The following is a 26469-nucleotide window of genomic DNA, read 5'->3' as shown; positions in this document are numbered from 1 at the left end:
CCGCCGACTTCTCCGCTGGCGGGCACGCGCAAAGAAGCGCGTCGGCCCGGGTGTGGCGAGGTGGAGGCGAGGCCTGGCGCGGGCTGCCTCAATGCGCCTGCGCACAAGCTACCCCGCGAAGGGACGGCAGTGCGCATGCGGACGTGTCTCCCGGGACTCTAGAGCAGGCGAGCCCGCCGCACCTTCGGTAGGTTTGGCGTGTGCGGGTTTCCGCAGATCTGGGGCGAGCTTGCACGTTATATCGCCTGTGTATCTCTCCTTGCTTGCTTACGTTGCCACCACTTAGGCCTCCATTGCAGAAATCGCCACAAACTCTGAAGGGCCGCGGAATCGGGAGGACCTTGCTGACTGATTTGCACACTCTCCGCAGACCTGCGTGCACAAGTTGAACGGAGACGTGTAGGAGATTTCATTTTCCCCAGTTTTGCAGCTGCTTTTTGGCCCCATTAGCTTCTCAGGACGGGCTTCCCCAGCCTCGACCGGAAGCTGAGGGGCGAAAACTCAGAAAAGCAATTACTCTTTCTTGGTGAGGCTTCTGGAGGATCGTTTAATAGCGACATGATTACACTTGCAGCCCTATAGAGATTCGTTCCACACTCTTCCCCTTACACTTGAGGTCTTTTTACTTTCCTGTGTTGTTTAAGCGCCAGAATGAGTGACCGCTATCTAGAACAAAGGATTAGTATCAAATTTTGCGTGAAATTGAATAAGTCTGCAAGTGAGACCCACCACCTTTTAAAAGAAGCTTATGGGGATGAAGTCATGTCAAGGGCCCGAGTTTTCGACTGGCACAAAAGGTTTAAAGAAGGGCGGGAAGATGTTCGAGATGACGCCCGAAGTGGTCGTCCAGTCACCCACCGGACGGATGAAAATATCCAGAAGGTCAAGGACTTGGTTTGTTCAAACAGGCGGTTGACGGTGAGGATGATGGCCGAAGAGTTAAATTTAGATAAAGAAACCGTTAGACTTATTTTGAAAGAAAACTTGAATATGAGGAAAGTTTCTGCAAAAGTTATATCAGATATTTTGAAGGATGAATCTAAACCTCGAAGATTTGACTTTCACTCTGATCTTTCAAAGGAAACTAGGAAAAATAGCTCGTGTGTAAGGAGAAAGATAACAAGTTCTGAAACATGGACTCATCTCCAGTGTGAAGCTGGTGGGGAAATACCTGTGTCAGTATCCCATCCCCAAAACCACTACCCTGCCAGCCAGCTTCTGCAGGCTTCATCCTCAACAAGCCTTCGCAGCAGGGCAGCTCAGGATTGGTTCCCCCCCTGGTGAAAGGAATGTGAGGGCGTTGAGCCTGAGCTAGAAAGCTGCCTCACAGTTAGGCACCTTCATTTGCGGCTCATCCGTTTTCAGTCTTTCCCGCTCCTTTCCACATGTTACCAACCTCCTAGTTACCGTTGCTGGACTACTGGGCCATCATCCAATTGTGAGGAACTTACTTGGATGTTGACTTCTGGTACATGCTTGTTTCTTGCTTTCTTTTGCTTAACAAGTTTGGATTTCCTTGCTGCCCAAACCGTAGCTTGTTGTGGCTGCCCTGTTCCTGTGTTCTCAACATTCTGCCTCAGGGGATCATACCACTGAAAGGTGGGAACAGGACCTCCCGGAGTCTTTCTGTGCCCAGGAAGGCATATTCTGGGAGGACCCCAAAAGAAGGCCTACAGTGCTAGCCTGCTTCACAGGCAGGACCTGAGGTATGGTACAGAAGGCAGTGGCATGCTGACCTAGTGAGCAATGCTGAGGACATATCCAGCCCAAATGACTCAGTGGGAACCCCTTAGTACTCAGGGGTTGGCCACCTATACTCACCTTCTCACAGACCTATCTCTTACAGAAGAGCTGGATTTGTTTCATGAGTCCTGTGCTCTGGACCCCCACTCATTTGGGTATTCCCCTCTGCTGGAAGAGGGGGATTTGGTTCTGGAAAATATAAGCCAGCGGACTCAGGCCCGGCTGTGATGTGTGAGGAGGAAGACGAGGTGATATTCTAGACCTTGAATTACAGGAGTCTGCTGCCGAGGTGCTGATTCCCACACAGTGGCCTGTTCTTAGTAACTAATGCCAACACTGTCAGGTGTTTTTTGAGCACCTGCAGTTTTTAGAACACTGCTGGGCATTGACAGTGTGAAGGTATAAGACAAGATCACCAAGGGCCGGCTGGCTGGACATCCAGATGAGATGATTCCTGACTGGATCCATAAAGAAGGGTGAGACAGGAGGCTAGGAAATTAGGGAAAGCTTCCCAAGCAGGTGGAATAGCATGAGGCTTCGAAACTGCATCGATATGAAAATGATGGTGCTGTTGGTTGAAATAGCAAAGTCTGAAGAAAGGTAATGGTGTTTGTTGCAGAAGATGAACAATTTGGGATAATTTGCTTCCTCTCCTCTGCCCTAACTATGCCATTAGTCTATAGATTGCTTCCCCTGAAGCTGTGGATAGGTTTATAATAACTCACTGATTATCTAGTTTTCCCATCAACCCCGCCCCCCCCCCACCAAAAAAAGTTCTGCAAGTTTAGACTCCTTTGTCTCTTTTTGCCTCTCTGCCAGGATTTATGGAATGGAACTTTTCTCAAGTGGATTCCAAGTAATGCCACATAGACTGGAAACATTTCAGAAATGCCTGATGGGAGGTGTAGGGGAGGGATGGTTAGAAACAGCATTTCAAAAAAAAAAAGAAAAAGAAAGAAAGAAAAGGAAAGAAAGAAACAGGATTTCACAGGATTAGCCAATGTCTCTGTTTTACCCAAGGATTTTTACGTGTGACAGTCCCTATTACTTAACTAGTAAGTTAGTAAACCATATTGGTTGATAGAAGCCCAACACTTATTTATTCAACATAGTTATATTCTTTCTATTCGTTCTATTCTTTCACTGTCTCTATCCCCTTCAGAAAATGACAAATTCCCTGCTGATACCTGTCAGTTTTGAAGCGCCCTGAAACCTAGACCTTATCCTACAAATAAAAGGTCATGTGCAAAAGAACTCTTAAACCAAACCACAGCTTATAGACTTCGTCCTACTTAGCCATTTGTAGGCATTCTGTTTCAGGACCATTACATCTTCTGCATCAGATTATGCCCTGGTTCCCCACAAGCACTTGCCTCCAGGGACACTGCACTTCTGGAACAAATCCCCCACAGCTGGCTATTGCAACTTCGTGGCTGAGCCTCATATTAATCCTTGCTAGGCTCAGTGGTGATTGTTGGAAAATTGTATGCTCCTTGGCCAGGGCCGGGATCCTACAGTAGTACCTCTAGGCCTTATCTCCAACCTGAGAGAGCTTATTTCTGGACTTGCTCCTGTCCTGTGAACAGGGCTGGAGTGAGCCTTCCAAAGATGCTGGACCAAGACCATGCTGGAGTGTAGCGTACCAGAAGCATTGGTGGCCCAGACAGGGTTTGGACACAGCAACCAGAAACAGGTAATCAAGAATGTGAATTCAAATTGTTACCAGTAGCTATAATGAAAAGGACTTAATTTTTTACTTTAGATCATGTGCTGAGTACTAGTCGGTAGTACTAAAACCAAACCAAACCAACTATGGCACTACCTAAGCCCATTGCCCATTTGCAAGGCTTCCCAGAAAATACCCAGTGAAATGATAATAGACCGGGGTGCTCGGGTGGCTCAGTTGGTTAAGTGTTTGCCTTGGCTCAGGTCATGATCCCAGGGTCCTGGGATCAAGCCCTGCATCGGGCTCCCTGCTCAGTGGGGAGTCTGCTTGTCCCTCTCCTGCCCCTCCCCCCAGCTCGGGCTCTCTGGCTTTCTCTGTCTCTCTCTTAAAAAAATAAAACTTTAAAAGTTAATAGACCCTAAAACAGCTCAGATTTGGGGAAGTAAAATTTCTGCCCTAACACTCATCCCACAGCAAACTATCCATCCGTGGGTGCTCAGAATCACTAAGCCCCAGGCCAGAGCATGATCTCCTAGGAGTATCCCCAGACAGGACAGTTCTCATAAAACAGTACCACTGTGTGCCCACCCACCAAATCTGTTTTATCACTGACACAAAATTTACCCTGAACTACATCTTGGACTTCCACCTACCCCGCAGGTTTCTTGAGGTCCTGATCCTGTAGTCTCAAGAATCCACCTATCACCATGCCCCAGGCTCTTGTCTTTGGCTTTTCTTACCCCTGTTTCTTCTCTACCAGTTTGCTCTTTCTCCTCTGTTATACTGTTGCTTTGTTTTCTGGTTCTCCCTCCCTTTTGGTCAAAATTTTCCATTCAGCTTACAACTCTAATTTTCTATTCCTTTTCCAGCTTCCCACTTCAGCCCTATAGTCTTGAGTAGGGAAATTGGCCCCAAGCTGTTTTCCTATCCTCAAGAAGCAGGGTGGGACAACATGAAGGGATGTGTTCTTGTTTTCATTTTATCTAAGAGATGTACTGGGGAGAAGCAGCAGCTCCCTCCCACCCTTAGCCGCCACTGGTTCCATTCCCCAGAGGCAACTAGCATTACAAGTTTCTTAAGGAAGCAATTTGGTTATCTCTGGTATTCAGGAGTCATGAAAGTTTTTCAGAAATACAACATCCAAATCCCATTCTCTCAGGGTAAGCTCCACCTAAACGTAGACGATGAAGCCTGGCTCTCTGTAGGACATCAGGAGGGGAGCCGGCCATCTGCAAAGCTTGACCGTGATTCTCAAGCTTCGCATACAGTCAGTTAATGAATCTTCGGCTTTCAGGCTGATCTCCCTCCCCATCCCATTCTGGTGCAAAATCCACATGGAATGTTATATTCCACAGCTGGAAGTCCAGGAGAAGAGACACCTTCCAGGGCAGATCATCCCATCAGTGATTTTATCTAATTTTTCCTGTACTCATCACCCCTCCCTACCTTACTTCCACCTGCTCCACTGGTAATGCGCAAAAACAGAGAGAATAAAATATTCACCAATTTTTGATTTCAGAAAGCATGGATAGTTATGCAGTCTTCTGAATTCTGCCCCTGGCTCTGAATCCTCACTGAAATGTTATTGTTTGCGAAGAATATGTACCTGGGACCTGCTTTCCAGAGCCTTCCTTTCAGATCCATTTCTTAGAGTTCAGATTTGCCAATGGAGATGCCTGGATCAATCTGGGTACCAACTGACTTGAGGACATCTAGTAAAGGAGGGACCTATTATTGGGGAACTGTCTGTCTCTGCGTCAATACACTGCTCTGCCAGCCTGCTCTTTGCAGACCACCTTGTCAGCAAGGCTCACTAGGCTTCTTGGGATTGGGTCTAACCAGGGTCCCATGTGGCCCAATCAGCAAGAGGTTCCTCTGCTGCTGGAACCGTATATACAACCCTGCATTCTCCAACTGCTTCTTGGTTGGATCAGACCTCTCGGATTTTATCGGGCTTTACATACTTCCAAGGCAACCTTCATGTATGTAACTTCTCTAGTCTCTGCCTTATCAGATCCTTGCAAATACTGTCCCAGTCGCATCACCCTTTTCCCAGTATTAATATCTAGAAATAAAAAATCTGTAGTGGGAAACTTCAATACCTCCAAGGACCCTTGGGTCTACTGAAGGGGCCAACAAATTTTCTCTATAAGGGAAATGTCTTAGGATTTGTGGGCCATACAGTCTGTGTTGTAACTGCTCAGCAATTTATTGCAAAAGCAGACCTAGCTAATACAGAAACAGATGAACATGGCTGTGTCCTAATAAAACTTTATTTATGGATACTGGAATTTGAATTTCATATCATTTTCACATGTTACAAAATTCTATTTTGATTTAGTTCAACTGTTTAAAAATGTAAAAAGCCATTCTTAGACTTCTTAGCTTATATACCAGAGAAGAACAGATGGTGGGCCAGGTTTGGCCCATGGACCATATTTGACTGGTCTAATGTATATAAAGTATGTATATAAAATGATAGTTGATTGATCCTTTTCCAACAGTAATGTTAATGCCCTGTTGATCCAGCAATGTCTTAGTTTATTATATAGAAACTGTGGAATATTGAAGGGAATCTTTACAGTGCTAGGAGAGTGAATTAGAACTGAATGACTAGTTTATCTTTACCATATCGACAAAAAATGATATTACACAAACTACTACTTATATCACACCTTCTAATATCTCAGAAAGAGTTTGAGCAATACTGCAAATAGTTCGGAGTTGCAACCAGCGGTAACAGAATGAACTGAAGGTGGGTCCAAAATGGCCACAGCCACGGGCAGCATTTGAACGAGTTTAGTTCTTACCTATGGAAGTGACTACTTTGGAGGTGACAACACGCACTGAATGCTACACTTTTTTGCGTGCTGGTGCCCAGGGTGTACCCTTTCAGATGTGTTTACTTGTTTTTTCTCTAAAGAGAGCTATATCGGGTCATCTTCATTTAAACCGATTTTCTAAAATTGAAATAGAATCTCAGGATTGGACAGATGTTTACAAGGGTATTTATAACCCAGCCAGTCAAGTTTCTCTTGAATCCAGGAGTGACTAACTCTTACAGCTGCTGAAAAAAATGCGTTTGAAAGAAGAGTCTGTGTTAATTCAACACATTTCTGTCGAACGACTGTATGTGCCAGGCACTGTCCTGTGTGCTGGGGTGCAGCAATGGACGAAACAGACCCAGGCTTTAGATCTGACAGTCTGAAATCGAATTCTGTTACTCTTCACCGTGGTAGAACTCCTCTTCCGCGTGCTCACACTAACTCGTTGTTAATTGCGTACCCGGCAATAGGTATGACCCCTGCCATGGGCCTCTGCACTGCCGTCATGAAGCCTCCCCAACTGCATGAATAACTTGAGGACTGTATGTTCCACTTAGATTTTATTATCCTTTAGACAGATCTGTATTGGTAGAAAAACACGCTGGCAAATGTTGGAAGTGTAAATTGGCAACAGCTCTCTGAAAAGCAATTTGGCAGTATCTATCAGGAGCTTTAAAAATGTTTATATCTTCTGATCCTCTAATTCCACTTCTGGGACTCTGTCCTAAAGAAATAGTCTAAAATGTGGGCAGAATTTATACTTAACAATCCAGAAGTCCAACAGTAGAAAATTGGTTAAATAAATTACCGTATGACCGTACAATAGACTATTACGCAGTCATTATAATTAATGTTTATGCACAGTTAAAACAGCATGGCAAGATGCTTATAATGTTAAGTGAAAAGTGGTACACAAAAATAGTATATATAAATCCAAAAATGTTTTTTTAAATGACTGGAATGGGTGTGCTAACTCTGGGTGGTTTGGTGATAAGTGTTTTCTTAATTTGTTTCTTCTCTTTTAAAAATTTCTCCAAAATGTTACCACTTTTATCATCAGAATAAAATAGTAGCACCAAAAAGTGGCAATGGAGACAGGCCAAACCGCTAGCTTGGTCTGTGAACGGTTAACTGGCTGGGTGGACATGGAGGCTGTGTGCTACTGTATTGGTAGCAAGAGTGGGACAGAAGGGAAAAGGGCCTGCCACAGAGGAGTAGCCAACGGACCAGAATTCCTGCAAAAAAAACCAGCCAAAGCGATATGGGATGTTCCCATGAGTGGCATGCTCCTGTTATGTAATCCTAGGTAAATAAAAGCATATCTGGATCAAGTATGTTCTGACAATGGGAAAGGATATGAAAATGCTCTCCCAAGCAAAATTAACCTCATTCTTGCGTTCTTTCATACAAAGTGAATATTCTCAAGATGGATTTTGTTACAGCTGATTCTCTGAAGGATCCTTGAGCCTTCCATATAATTTTGTTAGGATAGGAATGGCTTCTGATGTGCCAAGCCTCCCTCCTCCCGTACTGGGACACTCAAGCAACACGGATGTACATGGGACTATTTGGTATCCCACACTGAGAATTCCGCAGCATATTGTTAGTCATCTTAATGTGGTAACTTACAAAACTAAAGTTTGCAAGTGCTATTTTGATGGAATCCAGAATTGCTGTGCTTTTTGCTTACGTCTGAAGAGTAATCATGTTACGGGATTTTAAAGTGAGAAATGACATAGAAAATGCCTACCCATAGATGAAATAGTTGTTATCTTGGGAAAATGTGTCCTTCGTTGTTGCGTTAGCAAAATGTTTATCATTGAAGTGCCAAATATACTACCTTCTTGGTAAAATTTCAAAGTTTCAAATGAGTATGTACATCTTTTATAGGCATACATCGATTTGTCAAGCTGTCATTAGTTCTTCAAGATCAAAGTCTAAGTGCCGGTCTGTAGAAAGAACAGAAGAGCGAGAGTGGGTGTTAGTAGTGGCTCCTTAACGAACCACGTGCCTTGGGGCAGCTCATTTTGCACCCTTGGAGCACTCCAGTTTACTCATCTGTAAAAGGAGAATCATAACACTTATCTTGTAGATTTGTTTTTTTTGTTGGTTCAACACATATTTGTTGACTGCTTATGTGTAACTGACACTGTTCTGAACACTGAGGATATAGCAATAAACGAGACAACAGAGTGTTCCTCCCCCTGAGCATACATTTAAGTGGAGGAGACAGGCAAGAGCAAGAATATAGCATGTTAGATAGTGATTATCAGATATGAGGCTTACTTCAAATAACGTAGGTGGTGCCCAGCGCAAGACCTGGCACGTAGTAAAGGACTCAATAGGTAGCGACTTCCTTTGTGTTTTAGTCTTCCTGACGGCTCTTGAATTACTCTGCAATATGGCAACGATCGACAAAAAGCCTGACCCACTGCCTTCTAGCTCTTACCAGTTAATAAAGCCTAAACCTGTTTTTGCTTAAGAAGACAAATAATTCTTATAGTTGTGTTTTGTATTTCCTGTATGGCAGATTAATCGAGATGGTGCCTAAACACTGTTGATAGATGGCCTTTTCTGAAGCCAGTTGGCAGGGGTCTTAGCCTGGGGCTAGATGGCAGGTGTTAGGTCCACGAAGACAAATGTGTGGTGTCATTGCTGTTTAAGCAGAACACATGCAGAGACTGTAATGGCTGTTTGTGTTAAAGATGTGTGCCCCATGTCCTATTCCCAATGCTGGTGAACTGGGCAAAGTTTGTATTATTTATGGGAGGCCGGGGCATTGGCAGAAAGCCGGGAAAAGGAGGATTTAATGCTTGTGGTATGTTTATATTTCTACCCCATTGTGGAAATTTTGGAAGGTTCAGGAATGTTGGAAAACAGCAGCCAGAAGTTCACCCCTAGGGTTCAGGTATTTCACCAGACCCATTTCTCTGCCTCATCTTCCTCCAGGAACATCCAGTGAACATTCATTTAGTGAATTCCTTCAGGTCTGGGCCTGCGTGAGGCACAGAGGGTTGGGCCCTTACCCTCAGGCTGCCCAGCTTCATGGCATAGGGAAAGGGCCAGAGGTGGAGAGACCACTGAGAATGGGCTCCCATAGGGTGATTGTGGGAATGAGAAAGTGGCGTCTAAAGAGGCAAAACACACAGAACAATGGTTAATTGGCCCGTGGCTATACCATCCCCAGGATTCGGTGTGAAGTCATACCTTTCAGAAGAAACTGGATGTCAGGCTGTGGGCCAGTCCCCCTGTACCTTGCTTTAAGAACCTAATAAGTGAAAATTCAGAATTACAACTCAGCTTAGATGAGGAAATTGGCCCAGGGAAGTTGAGTGTCTTTTCTTGAATCACACATCTAACTGGTGGCTGAGCCAGGATAATAATGAAGGACCTTGAATTTCACTCAGCTCAGTGCGTATTTTTCCATTACTCCACTGGTAGTAATTGCCTTTATTAACGTGTACATTGTTAAGATATCTTTAAAATAGCAGTCAACCTCACATTTGAGAAATAAGATTTACCAACAGTTGATTTACATGCAATTTTTAGGAAACGTATTTATGGCATCGAAGTAGGACAAAGGTTTTTGCAAGTTTCCTTGGGGTGTCCAGGCCCTCTGGTCCTTCCAGAGGTGTGTGTTCGTGAGTAAATGCTGGCATTCTGTCATTCGTTTTTTCCAGATGTTCTTCCCAAGTAGTGTGTTAGGTTCTATGTTTTTAATATTTCTCATATATTTTTAAAATCTGGGCATATAAATCCTAATAAAGTTCTTAACCATCTCCTCTATGCTGTCTCAAATTTCTGGGTGTGTTTATATTTATGACACAGTGTCTAAAGGCGTGAATGCTATCACATCATTAGGATTTATATTCCTAAACCATAGATTTGTGTTTCTAGATGTTCCGAAAATTCTTTACACTCGCTTTTAAATGCCAGTATACTGTGCCATGACATTTCCATAGTAACACATATTGCAAACAGGAAAACAAAGGAAGCTCAAGGAAAAGGGAAGTAGGCTTCAAATGAAAAAAAAAATCGTTAAAAATAGAATACATAAGATAGGGAAGAGGGATGTAAATTCTGGTTTGATGTGTCCTGAGAACAAAATGTCCTGCAGACCCACCTTAGGGACATGCAGTGTCCACCACCCCCCAAGTGGCCTAATCTTGGACCCTCACATTCAGTGAGGTACATGTCATTACCCTAACATTTCTTAGCATCACCTACTGCAACCAGATTGAGTTGGTTACCCACCTGTCACCTCGGTGTCCTGAAGCCCATCCTCCACACTGCTACACATGTGCTGTATGGTTTAGTTTACTGGAAACCGGTGGCTCTTGGACCCCAGCTTTCTGAGCTGCCACAGGTCACGCGCGCGCTCCGCCTGGAATCACTTGCTGCCATCCACCCGGAATCACTTGCTGCCATCCACCCAGCAAACTCCTACTCAGCACTCGAGCCTTAACCTTAGCATTGCTGTTCTCTGCACCCCCAGTTTACGTATGCGCTCTGATGTCAAAGAAACTTTAACACTTAATTGCACTTAATTGTTTGCAGAATGTTCTTCCTCCCCTACCAGCCCGTGAACTCCTCAAACGCCAAGACCACATCTGATTGTTCTCTGTATTCCCTGCATCCAGAATAAAGCTTGTCTGGAATGGTTCAATAAATGTTTGATAGATGAATAAAAGAACAGACTTACAGTAATTGCTCTTTTATTGTGGCGAAGTTCACATAACAAAATTCACCATTTTAACCATTTTTAAGTGTACATTTCAGTGACATTTAGTATATTCACAGTGTTGTACAGCACTACCGCTGTCTAGTTCCAGAATATTTTCATCACTCCAAAAGGAAATCTTGTATCCATTAAGCTGACACTCCCCATTCACCCACTCTCCCAAGCCCCTGGCAACCAACCACTAATCAACTTCCTGTCTCTATGGATTTGCTTAGTCTGAAATTTTCATACAAATGTAATCACGCAATATGTGGCCTTTTGTGTCTGGCTTCTTTCATTTAGCATAATGTTTTCAAGGCTCATCCATGTTGTAGCACGTATCGGAGCTTCAGACCTTACTGTTTATGGCTGAATAATATTCTGTTGCATTGATATACCACATTTTCTTTATCCATTCATCCATTGATATACATTTGTGTTTCTACCTTTTGCTATTGTGAATAATGCTGCTATGAATGTGTGTGTGTACAGATTTTTGTTTGAACACCTATTTTTAATTCTCCTGGGTACATACCTATATATGTATATAGGTATGTATATATATATACATAAATCATATATATATATGATATATATATAATATATATAAAGTATATATATTATATATATATATAAATTTCCATGCTAGTGCATGTGAAGTGGAATCTCATTGTGGTTTGGTTTGCATTTCCCTAATAACTAATGATGTCAAGCATGTTTTGGTGAACTCTCTGGCCATGTGTGTATCTTTGGAGAAATGTCTATTATACAACCCCTTTGCCCACTTTTTATTTGGGTTGTCTTTTTGTTGTTGAGTTGAAAGAGTTCTTTATATATTCTGGATACTAGACCTTTATCTGATACATGATTTGCAAATATCTTCTGCCCTTCTGTGGATTGTGTTCTCACTCTCTTGATAGTGTCCTTTGGTGCAGAAGAGTTTTAATTTTGAGGAAGTTCAGTTTGTTTGCTGTTTATTTATTTTCATGGTTGCTTTGTGCTAAGAAACCATTGCCAAATCCAAAGTCATGAAGATGTATCCCTATGTTTTCTCCCAAGAATTCTGTAGTTTCGGCTATTATGTTTAGGTCTTTGATCCATTTTGAATTTGTTTTTGTATATGGCGTGAAGTAAGTGTCCAACTTCATTCTTTTGCATGTTAATCTCTAGTTATTCCTGCACCATTTATTGAAAAAAACTCATTTCCCATTGTCACATCTGTTATTGAAAGATATTTTCAAATTATAAGTTGACAGTTTTTTTTCTGTCCCTTGAAGATTTTGCTCCAGTGTCTTCTGGCTTGCATTATTTCTGCTGTAATTCTTATCTTTGTTCCTCTGTATGTACTGTTTCCTCTTTTGCTGCTCTTAAGACCTCTTCTGTATTACTGACTTTAGTGATTTGATTTTGTGTGCCCTGGTATAGTATTTTTCATGTTTCTTGTGCTTGGGGTTCATTGAGCTTCTTAGATTTGTGGGCCTGAACTTTTCATCAAATTTGGAAAATTCATGGACATTATTTCTTCAAATATTTTTTCTGCCCTTCCCTCCTTTAGGGACCCCAATTACATGTATAGTAGGCCACTTGAAGTTGTCCCACAGCTCACTGATACTCTGTTCAATTTTTTGCCCTTTTTTTCTCTTTCTTTTAGTTTCTATTGCTGTGTCCCCAAATTTACTATTGCTTTCTTCTGAAATGTCTACTCTATTTTAATCTCATTTTGTGTACTCTCAAATACAGTGGTTTCCATCTCAAGAAATTTGACTTGGGTTTTTTAAATATATTTTTTATTTTGGAATAATTTTAGATTTACAGAAAGCTTGCAAAGATGGTACAGGGCATTCCCAAATGCCCCTCATCCAGTTTTAGTTTCTCCCAATGTTATTATCTTACTGTGGTGCACTTACCCCAAAACTAAGATACAAATATTTGTGCACGACGATTAATGAAACCCCACACTTTATACAGATTTCAACAGTCTTTCCAATGTCTTTTTTTTCTGTCCCAGCAATCAATAAGATATCAGATCTCATTTACTTGTTATGTCTTGTTAGTCTCTTCTGACCCATGACAGGTTCTCAGTCTTTTCTTGTTTTTCATGACCTTGAATGTTTTAAAGAGTGCTGGTCATGTCTGTTACAGAATATCCCTTAATTTGGGTTTGGCTGATGTTTTTCTGGTTTGGTTGATGATTAGCTGGGGTTGTGGGTTTTGAGAAAGAATAGCAGGTAAAGCGTTCTTGTTATTACATCAAATTAAAGCACACATGATAGCCACATCACATCATTGGTGAGCTTCACTTTAATCACTTGATTAAGGTAGTTTTGATAGATTTTCCTGCTTTGAAGACACTATTTTTTTCTTTCCGTACTCTGTTCTTTGGAAGCAAGTCACCCAGTTCAGCCCATACTCAAGAGAAGGGGAATGATTAAGTTCCACCTCCTGCAAAAAGGGAGTATCTGCATCTGTTGTTTGGAATTCTGTATGGAATAATTATCTTCCTTCCCAGTTTATTTATTCAGTCAGTTATTTATATCATTTTGGACTCATGTATATTTATTTGATATTTTGCATTATAATCCAATGCTATGTTATTTCCTTTGTTGCTCAAATTGTTCCATTTTGGGCCATTGGATGCTCTTTCGGGTTGGCTTCTGTGTCTCTTCGACACGCTCCCATTCTTTTGTTTTTGAACACTTCCTTACTTCCTAGTACTACAGCATGCTCCAGAATCATCTTGTATTTTACCTGTTCTAGATCTGCAATCAAACATTTCTCTGAAGAACTCTGGTTCCTTTTGTTGGAGAACGGTATTTAGAAACCAAGGGATGGGCGTGGACTGTGTTTGTTGCTCTGTGACTTAACCTTTTTGGCGTCTTCTACTTCTCTAACTAACAAACTCAGCGCTTCCTCTAGCTTCTTGATCACATAGAATACAGTTGTAGCTGTTTTAATGTTTTTATCAATCCATTCTACCTATCTTGGTCAGTTTCAATTGAGGGATTTTGAATTTTCGGAAATAGCTTTTGGCTGTTACCTTTAAATGTTGTTAGATGGGGCCAGAACAACATTAGTCTGGCGCTAATTTTGCCCCACTATGGTGGCAAAGCCCCCCGATGCCTTGTAAAATATGCCTGCCACTCTGAATGTTGGGAACAGGAACTGGACCTGTGTTCCTTCTAGTTCCTTTGGATGGTGCTCTCTGGTATCAGGTGTTTTCCTCGCCTGCATGCTGAAGACTCAAGGGGGAAGCTCAGCAGATAGCCAGAGATTTCTTTTGGTGCAGCTTTCTTCTCTTTGGCACTCCTCCCTGTGAACTCTTGCCACCTTGACCTCCATCTCTTCAACTCAGGAAAACCACTGGCTCCACCTGGGTTTACTCTCAGCACTACGTAGGGCCTAGAAACCCTCTCTAGAAGGTAAGCAGGGACAATCATAGGGTTTACCTCTCTTGTTTTCTGTTTCTCAGGGATCACTGGTTTTAGTTGCTTGATATCCAATGTCTTAAAAATCACTGTTTCATATGTTTTGTCCAAATTTGTAGCTGCTTCGAGTAGGGAGGTAAGTTCAGTCCCTACTACTTCTTGGCCAGAAGCCACAGTATATGCATAGGAAATTAATAGAGCCGGGGGCTGGGGCTCCTGGGTGGCTTAGTCGGTTAAACGGCTGCCTTTGGCTCAGGTCATGATCCCAGGGTCCCAGGATCGAGCCCCGCATCAGGCTCCTTGCTCAGTGGGGCGCCTGCTTATCCTTCTGCCTGCTCTGCCTGCTGCTCCCCCTGCTTGTGCTCTCTCTCTCTCTCACTCTCTCTCTGACAAATAAATAAATAAAATCTTTTTTAAAAAAATAGAGCCAGGGGCTATGATTAGCACACAGGCATGCATATCATAGGACTTATAAAGGTAATGTCTTATTGTGGTTCAGAGTATAGACTCTGGAACCAGACTGCCTGGGTACAAATTCTGTCTTACTACCTGTATATCCTGGGCCAATTATATAACGTTTCCAGGCCTCAATTTCCTCATCTTAAAATGGGGCCCATAATGGTCATATTTCATTGGCATGACATGGGGGTTAAATAGATTAAAACATGTAAAGCATTTGGAGCAGTGCTTGGTTCAAAACAAGTATGCAGTAAGTATTAGTTATTTATATACTTGTTAAAAGCGGCCAGCAAATTTGACTGTGAGTTTTCTAGTGACCCTAGCAAAGTGGAAATATCAGTTATGTGATTCGGTGTCCATAAAATATATACAAATTGTTTGGACAGGAGAAGTACAGATTTCAGAATATCCCCCCCCCACAAGATTCCTCATAAAGAGAATACTGTATGTATCTGGAATAATATACCAGCCAGAGGGAGCTTCCTAGGATTTTGTCTTTCCCATCCCTCCAAATACCCGATAACTTCACACTAGAGCTCAGTATAGTAAAAGTGTGTCCACTGTGACTGAAATATCGCAATACCTTTAGTCTGGCTTAGTCAAAAAATTTATAGCGTCAAAATGAAACTACTCAACCACATGTCATTTGGGCGATTCTCCATAAACATAGGGGGGTGGTCAATTAGGAGACAATTATAGCGGTTTGGGGAAGAGGCAACTAAAGCCTGAGCCAAGAACTAGCTAAGGATGAAAGGGAGTTGGCACAGAACCAACCCACTGTACTGTGAGGATCCACAAATTCTGGCAATGGACTCAGTGTGTAGCAATAGGGAAGAGGAACTTTCGAGGCCAAGAGTGTGTGTATGGAAAGATGAAAAGAAAAAGCTGGACTGTTGTGTTCTTTAAATCTTCTATAGCCTTACAAATGTTTCATCAGCTTACTCCATCAGCTACTGAGGGAGATACGTTAAAAACTCTCACTGTGTGGATTTGTCCATTTATCTTCATAATCTTATGTATTTGGAGGCAGTGTTTCCAGTTGGTACAGAGAGGTTCTGGGTCATATCTTCCTGATGAACTGTTCCTTTTGTCACTAAAGTATATGACCGTGGGGCACCTAGGTGGCTCAGTCCCTTAGGCGTCTGCCTTCATCTCAGGTCAGGGTCTCAGGGTCCAGGGATCAAGCCCTGCATCCGGTTCCCTGCTCGGTGGGGACTCTGCTTCTCCCTCTTCCTCTGAGTGCTCTCTCTCTTTCACTCTGTCTCTCAAATAAAATCTTAATAAATAATAATTTTTTTAAAAAGTGTATGGCTATATCTCTAAGAATGCTTTTTGCCTTAAAATCTGTTACTATTGTGTTACTTCACTTAGTGTTTACCCAGTGTATTTCCCCCCAGCCTTTAACATTCCTGGGTCATTACCTTGTGAATGTATTCTTGTAATCAACATACAGCTGGATTAAAAAGAAATATCTGAGAATATTTTTCTTTTCTTAGTCATGTTTCTATTTCTTATTATGATGATATATTGGGAATTTTTTCCATTATTTTGTTTTGTCTGTTTACCAGATGTTTGCTTTATTCTTTTGTCCTGTATTTGGTTTAATTATCCTCTTTACTCCCTTTTTATTCTCACGAGTGGTTTGGAAGTTACACGTTCTAATTCTGTTCCTTCAGTGGATGTTCTTACATCGTGAATGTGTATACTTGACTTAACTTTGTTAAGTTAATCACTATCTCTAGCTCATTGTGAAGATTTCAGGATCCTTAAAATTCTTCAGTTCTGATCTCCACCCCCTTCTATCTTCCAAGTAATTTGGGTTTTAGTTTTTTGGTTACAACTTACTTTTAACCACCCCCCATTAGATGATTTAACAGCCAGTCTTTATTTTGATTTACAAGCCTGCATATTAATTTCTTTGCCTACCTTTCTTTCTTCAGTCCCTTTTCTTTATTGAACTACAATTCATGGGGCACCTGGGTGGCACAGTTGGTTAAGCATCTGACTCTTGGTTTCAGCTCAGGTCTGACCTCAGGATCATGAGATCAAGCTCCACGTCCAGCTCTGTGCTTAGCACAGTCTGCTTGAGTTTCTCTCTCCCTCTCCCTCTATCCCTACCCTGCACCCCCTACTCTCTCTCTCTCTAAAATAAATCAATCAGTCTTAGGGGTACCTGGGTGCTCTCTCAGGTAAGCATCTGCCTTTGGCTCAGGTCATGATCCTGGGGTCCTGGGGTTGAGCCCCATGTTGGGCTCCCTGCTCAGCAACGAGTCTTCTTCTCCCTCTGCCCCTGCTCATGCTCTCTCTCTCTCTCAAATAAATAAATAAAATCTTTTTTAAAAAGTTTAAAAAATAATAAATCTTAAAAAAATATATATAATTTACATACAATGAAATTCACCCTCTTTAAGTGTACAATTCTATCGTTTTTAGTATATTCACAAAACTGTGCAACCATCACCACTAATTTTAGAACATTTTCATCATCCCCAAAAGAAATCCCATATCCGGGGGCGCCTGGGTAGCGCAGTCGTTAAGCGTCTGCCTTCGGCTCAGGGCGTGATCCCAGCGTTCTGGAATCGAGCCCCACATCGGGCTCCTCCGCTGGCAGCCTGCTTCTTCCTCTCCCACTCCCCTGCTGTGTTCCCTCTCGCTGGCTGTCTCTCTGTCACATGAATAAATAAAATCGAAAAAAAAAAAAAGAAAAAGAAAAAAGAAATCCCATATCCATTACCAGTCACTTCCCCTTCCCTCCTCTCCCCAGCCCCAGGCAACCACTAAACTATTTTCTGTCTCTCTGGGTTTACCTATTCTAGAAATTTCACATAAATTGAATCATGTAATATATGGCTTTTCATTCTGGCATCTTTCAAGTCACATGATGTTTGCAAGGTCCATCCATGTTGGGACATGTATGAGTTGGGTACTTCATTCTTTTTTATGCCTGAATATTATTCCATTGTATGGATAAACCACATGTTATTTACTAGTCATTCGTTGATGGACATTTAAATTGTTTCCACCGTTTAGCTATTATGTATAATGCTGCTGTGAACTTTTGTGTACAAGTATTTTCGTGGATATATTCTGTTCTCTTGGATAGATACCTAGGAATGGAAACTGTTACTTCTTGTAATCCATGGTGCGCTGATATTTAACAACCAGCTCTTATGTGGTAGGGGGGAAGGGGAGCCCTGATTTGTAGCATTTGTTGATCTCTGGGGTGTAAATACTCAAACTGCCGACGTGACATCACTGAAACACGGAGATGGGAACAAATGCACAGTAGCATACCATTCTATATGACTTCTACCATATAGATATGGGAGAGAGGAATTACCTCAAAAGCACAGATAATAGCAACATCGTAGTCAAATAATTAAGAAGTGATGCATTGTGAGGATTTTTTAACCTTGTTTTAAAAAATAATTCACTTGGGGCGCCTGGGTGGCACAGCGGTTAAGCGTCTGCCTTCGGCTCAGGGCGTGATCCCGGTGTTGTGGGATCGAGCCCCACATCAGGCTCCTCCGCCATGAGCCTGCTTCTTCCTCTCCCACTCCCTCTGCTTGTGTTCCCTCTCTCGCTGGCTGTCTCTATATCTGTCAAATAAATAAATAAAATCTTTAAAAAAAAATTCACTTAATTGTAAGTTAATATAATTTAATGCTTAATAACGACCATGTTTAACAACCAGTTCTCAAAATTGCTGACATGTTGGCAGCTGGCTCTCTGGGCTGATGGGAGCTGGCTGTGGCCCCAATCTCACTTGTATCACATTCCTTGTAACTTCTTTCTGGACTGAATTTTCTTAGCGAAGTATATCCACTAGTGTGCCTTCCAGCACGTTTGTGTGAGGTCAACTCATTGGCTTTGCTTGCCTGAAAATGTCCGAGAATCTGGCTCTCACTTATGAATTTAACTGCGTATAGAATTCTGTGTTGAGATTTATTCTCTTTCCACACTTTGAAAATATTACCCTCCTGTCTTTTGGTTTCCATTGTTGCTGATGAGAAGGCTGCCGTCATTGTAGTTAACACCCCTTTTGATAATCTGTCCCTTTTCACTGAGAGTTTTTATTTTTTTTCTTGTGGTTTTGCAATTTCACCCGGGTAGGAATGGGCTAGGGGGTACCCAGATATTTGGTCAAATCTTATTCTAGGTGTGTCTCTGAGGGCGTTTGGGGATGACACATAGCAGAATGCCCCCCTCAGTGGGTAGCCCTCATCCGAGATCGGGTCTGACTAGAACAAAAAGGCTACCCTCCCCCCAGCCAACAGGTAAGAAAACTCTTCCTGCCTAGCCCTTTGTGTTGAGCCATTGGCCCTTTCTGTCCTCCAGATTCAAACTGAAACATCAGCTTCTCTTGGGTCTCAAGCCTGTTGGCTTCCAGACTAGAACTTACACCACGGGCTCTCCTGGTTCTTGGGCCTTCAAACTCAGACTGGAGCTGTATCATCAGGTCTCAGGGTCTCCAGCTTGCTGACTGCAAATCTTGGCCCTTGTCAGCTGCCATAGTCCTGTAAGCCAATTCCTTATAATGAATTTGTGTGTGTGTGTGTGTGTGCGCGCGTACGCATATATGGAGAACCCTTACTAATACAGCTATGATGTTTTTAATAATGACTTTCTACCTTTCCCTCTACTAAATCTTTCTGGAACTCCTATCAGCCGTATGCCTGACTTTCTCTTTTTATCCTTCATATCTCTTAAACTCTTATTCAGGTCTTCTAACACTTTCTGTCTTTACTCCATTTTGGGTGATTTCCTCAATCTCTCTTCTAATTCCCTCTTCAGCTAGCTCTAATATGTAGTTTAACTCATCCTTTGAGTTTTTAATTTCAGGAGCTGTTTTTCATTTCTGGAAGTTCTACATGGATCTTTTTCAAATCTTGCAACTCTCTCATACTATTCTGGTTTTTTTATTATGCCTCTATTTCTTCTCTCATCTCTATTTTAATCACCTGAATTCATAGTCTCTTTCAGATGGTTCTGTTTTTACCCTTTTTCCATCTAGTTAGTTGTGTGTGTTGACGCTCCGTTTTGGTCACTTCTCTCCACATGTGGTTTGTTACGTTTTGTGAGCATCTTCAATAGGCGTTGTTTTTCCTAGTAGGTTCCTCAAGCTCTGGATTGTTAAGCATCCCTACAGGGCTGTTTTGAATACACCGTCAGCTCTGACCTAAGAATTTTAATGGTCTGGACCAATTTTTACGTTAACTTATCTCAGTAGGTGCCTGTGCATACACGCAAAATAAATTTAGACCTCCATATGCTTTTGGCAGAGGTCAGGGTTTTTATTTCTCATGAGTGTCATTGTTCCCCACCTAAGGCCTCTTCAGACATCAAGCCTCCTTGCGACTTCACTAACGCTGGGGTACACTTTTCCCAGTCTCCTTTTCGTGGACGGGGGCGGAGCTTCCAACGTCAGAGCTTTATGCGGGGGGGCTCCGTTCCTGCTTCCTCACCTGGCTGGGACTGAAGCCCCATCTCCTACTCCTTGGTGTGCAGTGGAACCCTAGCTTGCAGCCCTCAGGGTCTGTAGTTAAGTGCGAAATCCCTGTGCGCTGCTAAGGCATGTCACTGGTACCCTGTTCTGGCCTTGCATTTTCATTTCTTTTTTATTTCTGACATCTGGGGATTTCTCTTTACAGTTTTCGAGTTTGGCGGTAAAAATAAAACATTTCTGTTGTAGTTCACCCAGCATCTTTATGAGTCTGTAGCAGGGAGTGGGATGGGAAACCTATCTATATTAGCAGAGCTGGTCATGTTTCTGGAAGTTGCCAGATCAGAAACAATAATTCAGGTAGCCAGAAATGCTACCTGAGGCAGATGGAAAGGAGAAGAAACACCCCCACACATCTACTCCCAGTCTCTGGCTCGTACCTCCCTTTGGCCAAACAGCTGGAAGCCAGATGTCTTAGAGCCTGGATTCACAGGCTAAATGGATCTGCCTGCCTGTGTTACAGAACAGAACAGAGCAGAAGAGGGCTAGGGAATAGGTCTGAGGAAAACAGGCCCAGGACTGGCATGAAGGAGGGAAGGAAGGAAGGAAGGAAGGAGAAAAGGAAAGGAGAGAAGACAAGCCTATATGTAACATATAAGCATTCTAGAATACAATTGATATATCCTTTTGCAATTGAAAAGAGTCTTCAGGATAAAAAGTTGCCTTCCTTGCAGAATTGTGAGGATCAAATGAAAAAAATGGATGTGAAAATCTTATGAAAATTGCCAAGTGCTGCATAAATATGAGATAACCATCATCAGTATCATTAGTTGTTTAGAGGGAGGAATTGTATGTAAATAAGAGTGTAAATAGAAACCCTTTATTGAGCATCTATAATGTATGGACACTTTTTGTGGATGTGTATTGGAATATTTCTAGCTGCAAGTCATGATGACGAGCAATGACTTGAACAAACAGGTGGTTATTTTCTGACATACCAAGAATCCTGAGATGCTCCTTTGTCTTCCCCATCTTGATTACAAGATGACTGCTGTGCTCAGCTTTCACCTCCAAGTTCAAGGCAGGAAGCGGTGGGGGTGAGTGGCAGTTCAGACTCCGCAGTCCTGTTTCATCAGGAAAGCAAAAGCTCCCCCAATAACTCCCAGCAGAGTGCTACCTAAATCTCATTGGCCAGAACTGGGCCACACGACCACCCCTAACAACAAGGGAGAGGTGGTGGGAGGTAGCATAGGAGACATGGCTTCTGGATGGCCAACTCCGTATAAAACATGGTACTTAGCAGGACTCGGCAGAGGAAAAGTGCTCAATACATGTTTTATGCACCTGTGTGTGTGTGTCTGTCTGCCTGCCTATCTGTGTCTGGGTGTGGTTATGTGCGCTCTCCATTTCCCCTAACAATCCTGTGAAATAAGATCTTTTACAAATGAGACCTAACACAGCTGGTAATAGGCAAAGCCAGGCCTCAGACCCAGTTCTTTCCGACCGCATTCTGAGGGCTCTTTCCATTGCCACGCCATGCACTCCCTCTCCACTAAACTGGCCCTTAAGCTCTGGGTCTTGGAGACATATCAGGCCCAAGCGGGCTTGACAAAGAGAGAAGGTGGAAAGGGATCAGCTCTAAAATAAGTTGGTGCCTAACCCCGGGGCTGTACACGGAGTAACCGTGAAGTCATGAGAAGAGGTTCCATAACTTCCATGTTCTCGCCCCATGCCTCCATCTGAGTGATGCCGCCACCGCCCAGCACTCCAGTGGGACACCCCTTTGCAGGTCATGAAAAGACCTCAATCATTACTGTCAAATTATACCTCATTTTCAGCCCTACCTCCAGCTGCAGCTCATCAGCTCATTTGCTGTGAGTTCCAAACGACTTCTGACCGTTGCCAAAAGTAAAAAAAAATCATTCTCCAAAGACAGAATTGTACAATTTAGATACTAAAGCCCAGGTTGTCTGTTTCCCAGGCAATTTTCAAATCGAAGTACAGAAAGGTTTAAAGTAGCTGAGTCACTGTTGCGATAAATATACCCTCCCAGGTTGATATATCGGGAGAAGCCTGAGTTTGGCTGTATACTTTCTGCTGTGTTTAAGAAAAATTACTCACCTTGAGGGGCATGGTGAGAAGACCACTGGACTTGGTAAAGATACCAGTGGGATAATACCTAATGCAGGTCAGAGCACTGGGCCATGGGCCCACTCATGTGTTGGTGACATTATAAATGGTATCGCTTTCTCAGAGCAATTTGGCATGAAGTGTCGATAACCTTTAAAGAGTTTAAACCAGTTGACCTAGAAATTCCCTTTCTAGGCATCTTTCTTAGAGAAATGGTCAAAGACGGAGACAAAGATTTACGTATACGGCTATTCATTTTATTTACAAAATAGTAAAAAGAAGCGGCCAACCCAAATGTCCCACAATGGGGGAAATTGTCAGGTAAATTGTGGTATATTCATTAAATGAAATAATGCAGTCATTTAAAATGATGATTTTGAAGAATCATCAATGATGTTTAAAGATGTTCATAATAGAATTGGCGATAAATGGGATGTAAAACTGCATGCATCATATGCACCCAAATCTACTTTCTATGTGCTAAAAAAAAGGCTCAAGATATACTTGAAATGTTATCAGTGCTGGAGCGCCTGGGCGACTCAGTCAGTTGAGCATCTGACTCTTGAGCTCAGCTCAGGTCTTAATCTCCGGATCGTGAGCTCAAGCCCCGCACTGGGCCCCACGCTGGGTGTGAAGCCTCCTTAAGAAAAAAAAAAGAAAGAAAAAATTTAATGTCACCTATAGGGGCGCCTGGATGGCTTAGTCCTTAAGTGTCTGCCTTCGGCTCAGGGCCTGATCCCAGGATCCTGGGATCAAGCCCCGCATCAGGTTCCCTGCTCTGCTGGGAGCCTGCTTCTTCCTCTCCCTCTCCCCCTGCTTGTGTTCCTTCTCTCGCTGGCTGTCTCTCTCTCTGTCAAATAAAGAAATAAATAAAAATAAAAAAACAAAGTCACCTATAATTTCATCACCCAGATAAAGACACTGATAACATTTTTTTTTTAAAGTAGGTTCCACACCCAGTGTGGAACCCAACACGGGGCTTGAACTCAAGACCCTGATATCAACACCTGAGCCGAGATCAGGATGGGACCCCCAACCAACTGGGCCACCCAGGCGCCCTTAAATTTTCTTCATTATACTTTCATATATGCAATTTTTGATCATTGTAACTATAAGTATTAATTTTATAATTAGAAAAATATGTGTCATGAAAATAACTTTTTAAGAAAGAAAGAAATGGGTTTTACTAGGAGAGAAGAGATCTGCCCCTGAGGAGCTGATGGTTTAATGGAGGAAATGAGACATGTACACAAATAAATTTATTACAAGGTAGTTAGGGGTATAATGGAGGTTTTTACAAAGTGTGGAGGGAAGGATTAGCTCTGCCTGGGAGAGTTGAAAGTTGGTGAAAAGCGGTAACATTTGCACAGGGTCTTGAAGGATGAATAGGAGTTCTCTAGGGCTTTGTAAATTGTTAGGCACTATGTAAGTGTAAGTTCGTTTTTGGCCGTTATAATTACTGTCAAAGCTTACCTCATATAAAGCTCTCTTTCTTGTCTCTTTCCCATGCTCCCTGAAGCCCAGGATCCCTGGGCCAGGAAGCAGCAGCAGTTAAACAGTCACACATCAGTGCTCCAGCAAGTGAACTGAGGTGCATCCAACTACGGAGCAGATTCAGGACCCAAGGACATAAAATTATCTGGGAGCAGGGCCAGGAAGGTGCTGGTGGGTAAACAGTTCCCCCTTATTTGCCACCCTGTGGAAAGGCTGGGTTTGCTTGGGGCCTCCACCCTGAGTTATGGGACCATCTCCACCTGGGGGATGGTAAAAACCAAGAATGAGCATCACACATCAGCCCACGATTTACATTGGCAGGAAATGGTGTGTCAGATGCCCTCACAGCCTCCAGACAGGGTGGAGTGGAAAGGAGGGATATGGGTGAGGGGACCAGGAAAGGTGGCAAGAGATGAGTTGTTTGCAATACATCCTTAGAGGCTCAAGGTTGGAAAGGATTTGTAAATTATCTCATTTCATCCTGCCGATCCCTTCCCCAACATTCCCATCCCATTGTCATCCTTCTCTACCTTCACAGCAAAGCTCGGAGGCCACCTCTTCGATTACCTGCCACCTCAAGTCCTCTGGGCTATGCTTCAGGCATAACTCATTGTTCAACTTTATGAGGAAAAAAGTCAATGCCCACCGTGCACCACACGCTGTGGTCATAGTCCCTTGACTGCAGTGTGCCCTCCCGTGTTTCCTTTTGTTTGTTTATTCATGCAACTGACACGCATTCAACACCGACACTGTGCCAGGCAACGTTCTAGATGTTGTAATAGAGTGGAGAAAAAGACAGCCCAGATCTCATGTTCTCATGGACCTGTCATTCTAGTGGGGGACACATACAATAAACGAAGGAACAAATTAGAAAATATCAGGTCAAGAAGGAGGCAGCTTTGGGAATATCTAAGGGAAGAACTTCCCATACAAAGAAAGCAGCTGATTCCAAGATCCAAGGGGTTAGGAGCAAAAAAGACAGTAACTGGCATTGTGTATAAAATGCTTTCTCTTGCTTTATCTGCAAGTGAAAATCTTTTTGTCTTTTAGGACTTGGCTCAAGCATCACCTGTTTAGGCGAACGTATCCTGACTTCCCCAGGTCGAAGTGACTGTCTCCTTTCCTCCGCACTGTCACTGAGCACACTTCTGTCAGCACACCTGTAACAATTTGCAATTCCTTCCATACTATAGCATTGCTACTATGGACCTCAGTCTCACCAAGGGCAGAGCTTCCTGTCTAAACTCCTAATGCCCAGCACGGAGCCTGGCACAGAGTCTGTGATCGGGAAACATTTGTCTGCTCCTCGAATGAACGAGCTGTCACACGGTCCTCTATCAGAACCTCTCTAGTGACAGTCAGAATTAGCAACCACTTATTGATCAGTGCCAGGCCCTGTGCTGGGGACTTTCAGCTCTGCTCTCACAAGCCTCATGATTGCCATGTGCTGAGTTATTATCCTATTTTGTAGTTAAAACTCAGAGACTCAAAGTGACTTCTTAAAAAAAAATAGAAGATTCTATTTATTTATTCGAGAAAGAGAGAGCACAAGCAGGAGGAGCAGCAGTCAGAGGGAGAGGGAGAAGCAGGCTCCCCACCAAGCAGGGAGCCCAAAGCAGGCTCGATCTCAGGACCCCAAGATCTCGACCTGAGTTGAAGGCAGATGCTTAACCAACTGAGCCACCCAGGCGCCCCGCAAAGTGACTTCTGCGGTGGCTCAGTCATAAGATTCAGAGCTAGGAGTCAAACCAAGTCCTCTTGGTGCCAAATCCCAAAGCTTCACCTTCTATGTGATGTGCTCACCATGCATGAGTTCGTCTGTGGACCAGTCCTCTCTTTTCTTCTAGATAACCACGTCCTCGACAGAGGGGTCTGTGCGTCCCTCCCTTGTACATTCCTCCGGACACCAACACAGTGTTTGCACTTCATACCTACTCAGTCCATGTGTCTTAAATCTGCAAGAGGTGGAAAAGAAAGAACGAACTATGAATGAATCTTTCACCCGAAGTGAATCAGCCTCTAATATCACTTCACGGGATGGTCATGGGCTGGAGGGAGAGATATTTCTCCTTCCCAGATACCCTTGCGCCCCTCTGGGAAAGCTGAGTATACCGTCTCTGTATGAGAGCACTCGTTTCGTAGAAATCACACCTTTTTCTCAGCAGGCAGGCAGGCAGGCAGGGGTGCAGAGAGGAACATGCCTGGCTTCCAATGAGTTGGGAAAATGAGGTTAGGTTTCGATTCAGATAGTTATTTGTGTTTTCTGGGTCTGCACGGTCAATAAATTTTCAACGAGCAGTGATTCTGTTCCTCATCTTTCACGGCTTTATGGGACTTCAGGGAATGAAAGCATAACATCCTGCTTTCCCATAAGTTCTCTGGCTGCTACCCTGGCACCAATTAAAGACATGTCTATGCAATTAATCAAAACCAATTTGGAAGCACTCTGGCGCTGCTCCTGTGAGTGCGGCCTGCGGCACATACAGTAGTCCGTGGCTGTGCCCATGGAGCCAGGCACACAGCAGCTTTTGATGAACTGGCTGTGCCGGGCCCAAGCGTTAACT

The 26469-nt window shown here is 43.1% G+C and overlaps 1 protein-coding gene and 1 long non-coding RNA gene across 8 annotated transcripts in view; one reads left to right on the top strand and one right to left on the bottom strand.

The window, feature by feature from the left end:
- Positions 1-87: 87 nt before the first annotated feature.
- GVQW3 (GVQW motif containing 3) lies at positions 88-26469 on the top strand. Of its 4 annotated transcripts, XM_034666309.1 has the most exons (3): positions 96-2343; positions 3330-3436; positions 4929-7576. In XM_034666309.1, the coding sequence occupies exon 1, from the start codon at positions 652-654 to the stop codon at positions 1282-1284; it is 633 nt and encodes a 210-aa protein (XP_034522200.1). In that variant the 5' UTR covers positions 96-651; the 3' UTR covers positions 1285-2343; positions 3330-3436; positions 4929-7576. The 4 variants fall into 4 exon arrangements, with proteins under 4 accessions (XP_034522201.1, XP_034522200.1, XP_019650918.1 ...); XM_034666310.1 differs by lacking the exons at positions 3330-3436; positions 4929-7576 and adding an exon at positions 26156-26469 and having other exon boundaries at positions 88-1123; XM_019795359.2 differs by lacking the exon at positions 3330-3436.
- Positions 8075-26469, bottom strand: part of LOC109489006 — a 43916-nt gene continuing 25521 nt past the window's right edge. Inside the window, exons 2-4 of one of the 4 annotated variants that reach the window (XR_004627146.1) lie at positions 25709-25860; positions 24975-25065; positions 23227-23261 (exon numbers count right to left, since the gene is read on the bottom strand). This is a non-coding gene — a long non-coding RNA (uncharacterized LOC109489006). Of the gene's footprint in view, positions 8184-17466; positions 17504-23226; positions 23262-23370; positions 25066-25708; positions 25861-26469 lie in introns of those variants that run through there. The other 3 variants (XR_004627147.1, XR_004627148.1, XR_004627145.1) reach the window with 3 other exon arrangements.

This window comes from Ailuropoda melanoleuca, chromosome 8 (assembly GCF_002007445.2).
Source record: "Ailuropoda melanoleuca isolate Jingjing chromosome 8, ASM200744v2, whole genome shotgun sequence".
Classification (NCBI taxonomy): domain Eukaryota; kingdom Metazoa; phylum Chordata; class Mammalia; order Carnivora; family Ursidae; genus Ailuropoda; species Ailuropoda melanoleuca.
This window is presented reverse-complemented; position numbering and strand designations above follow the sequence as displayed.

Bases quoted from the DNA above. Each gene is read 5' to 3' on its own strand.
- GVQW3 (XM_034666310.1), top strand. From the start codon at position 652: ATGAGTGACCGCTATCTAGAACAAAGGATTAGTATCAAATTTTGCGTG. The intron at 1,124-26,155 runs GTTCTGAAACAT...CGATTCAGATAG, and splicing joins TGTAAGGAGAAAGATAACAA to TTATTTGTGTTTTCTGGGTC.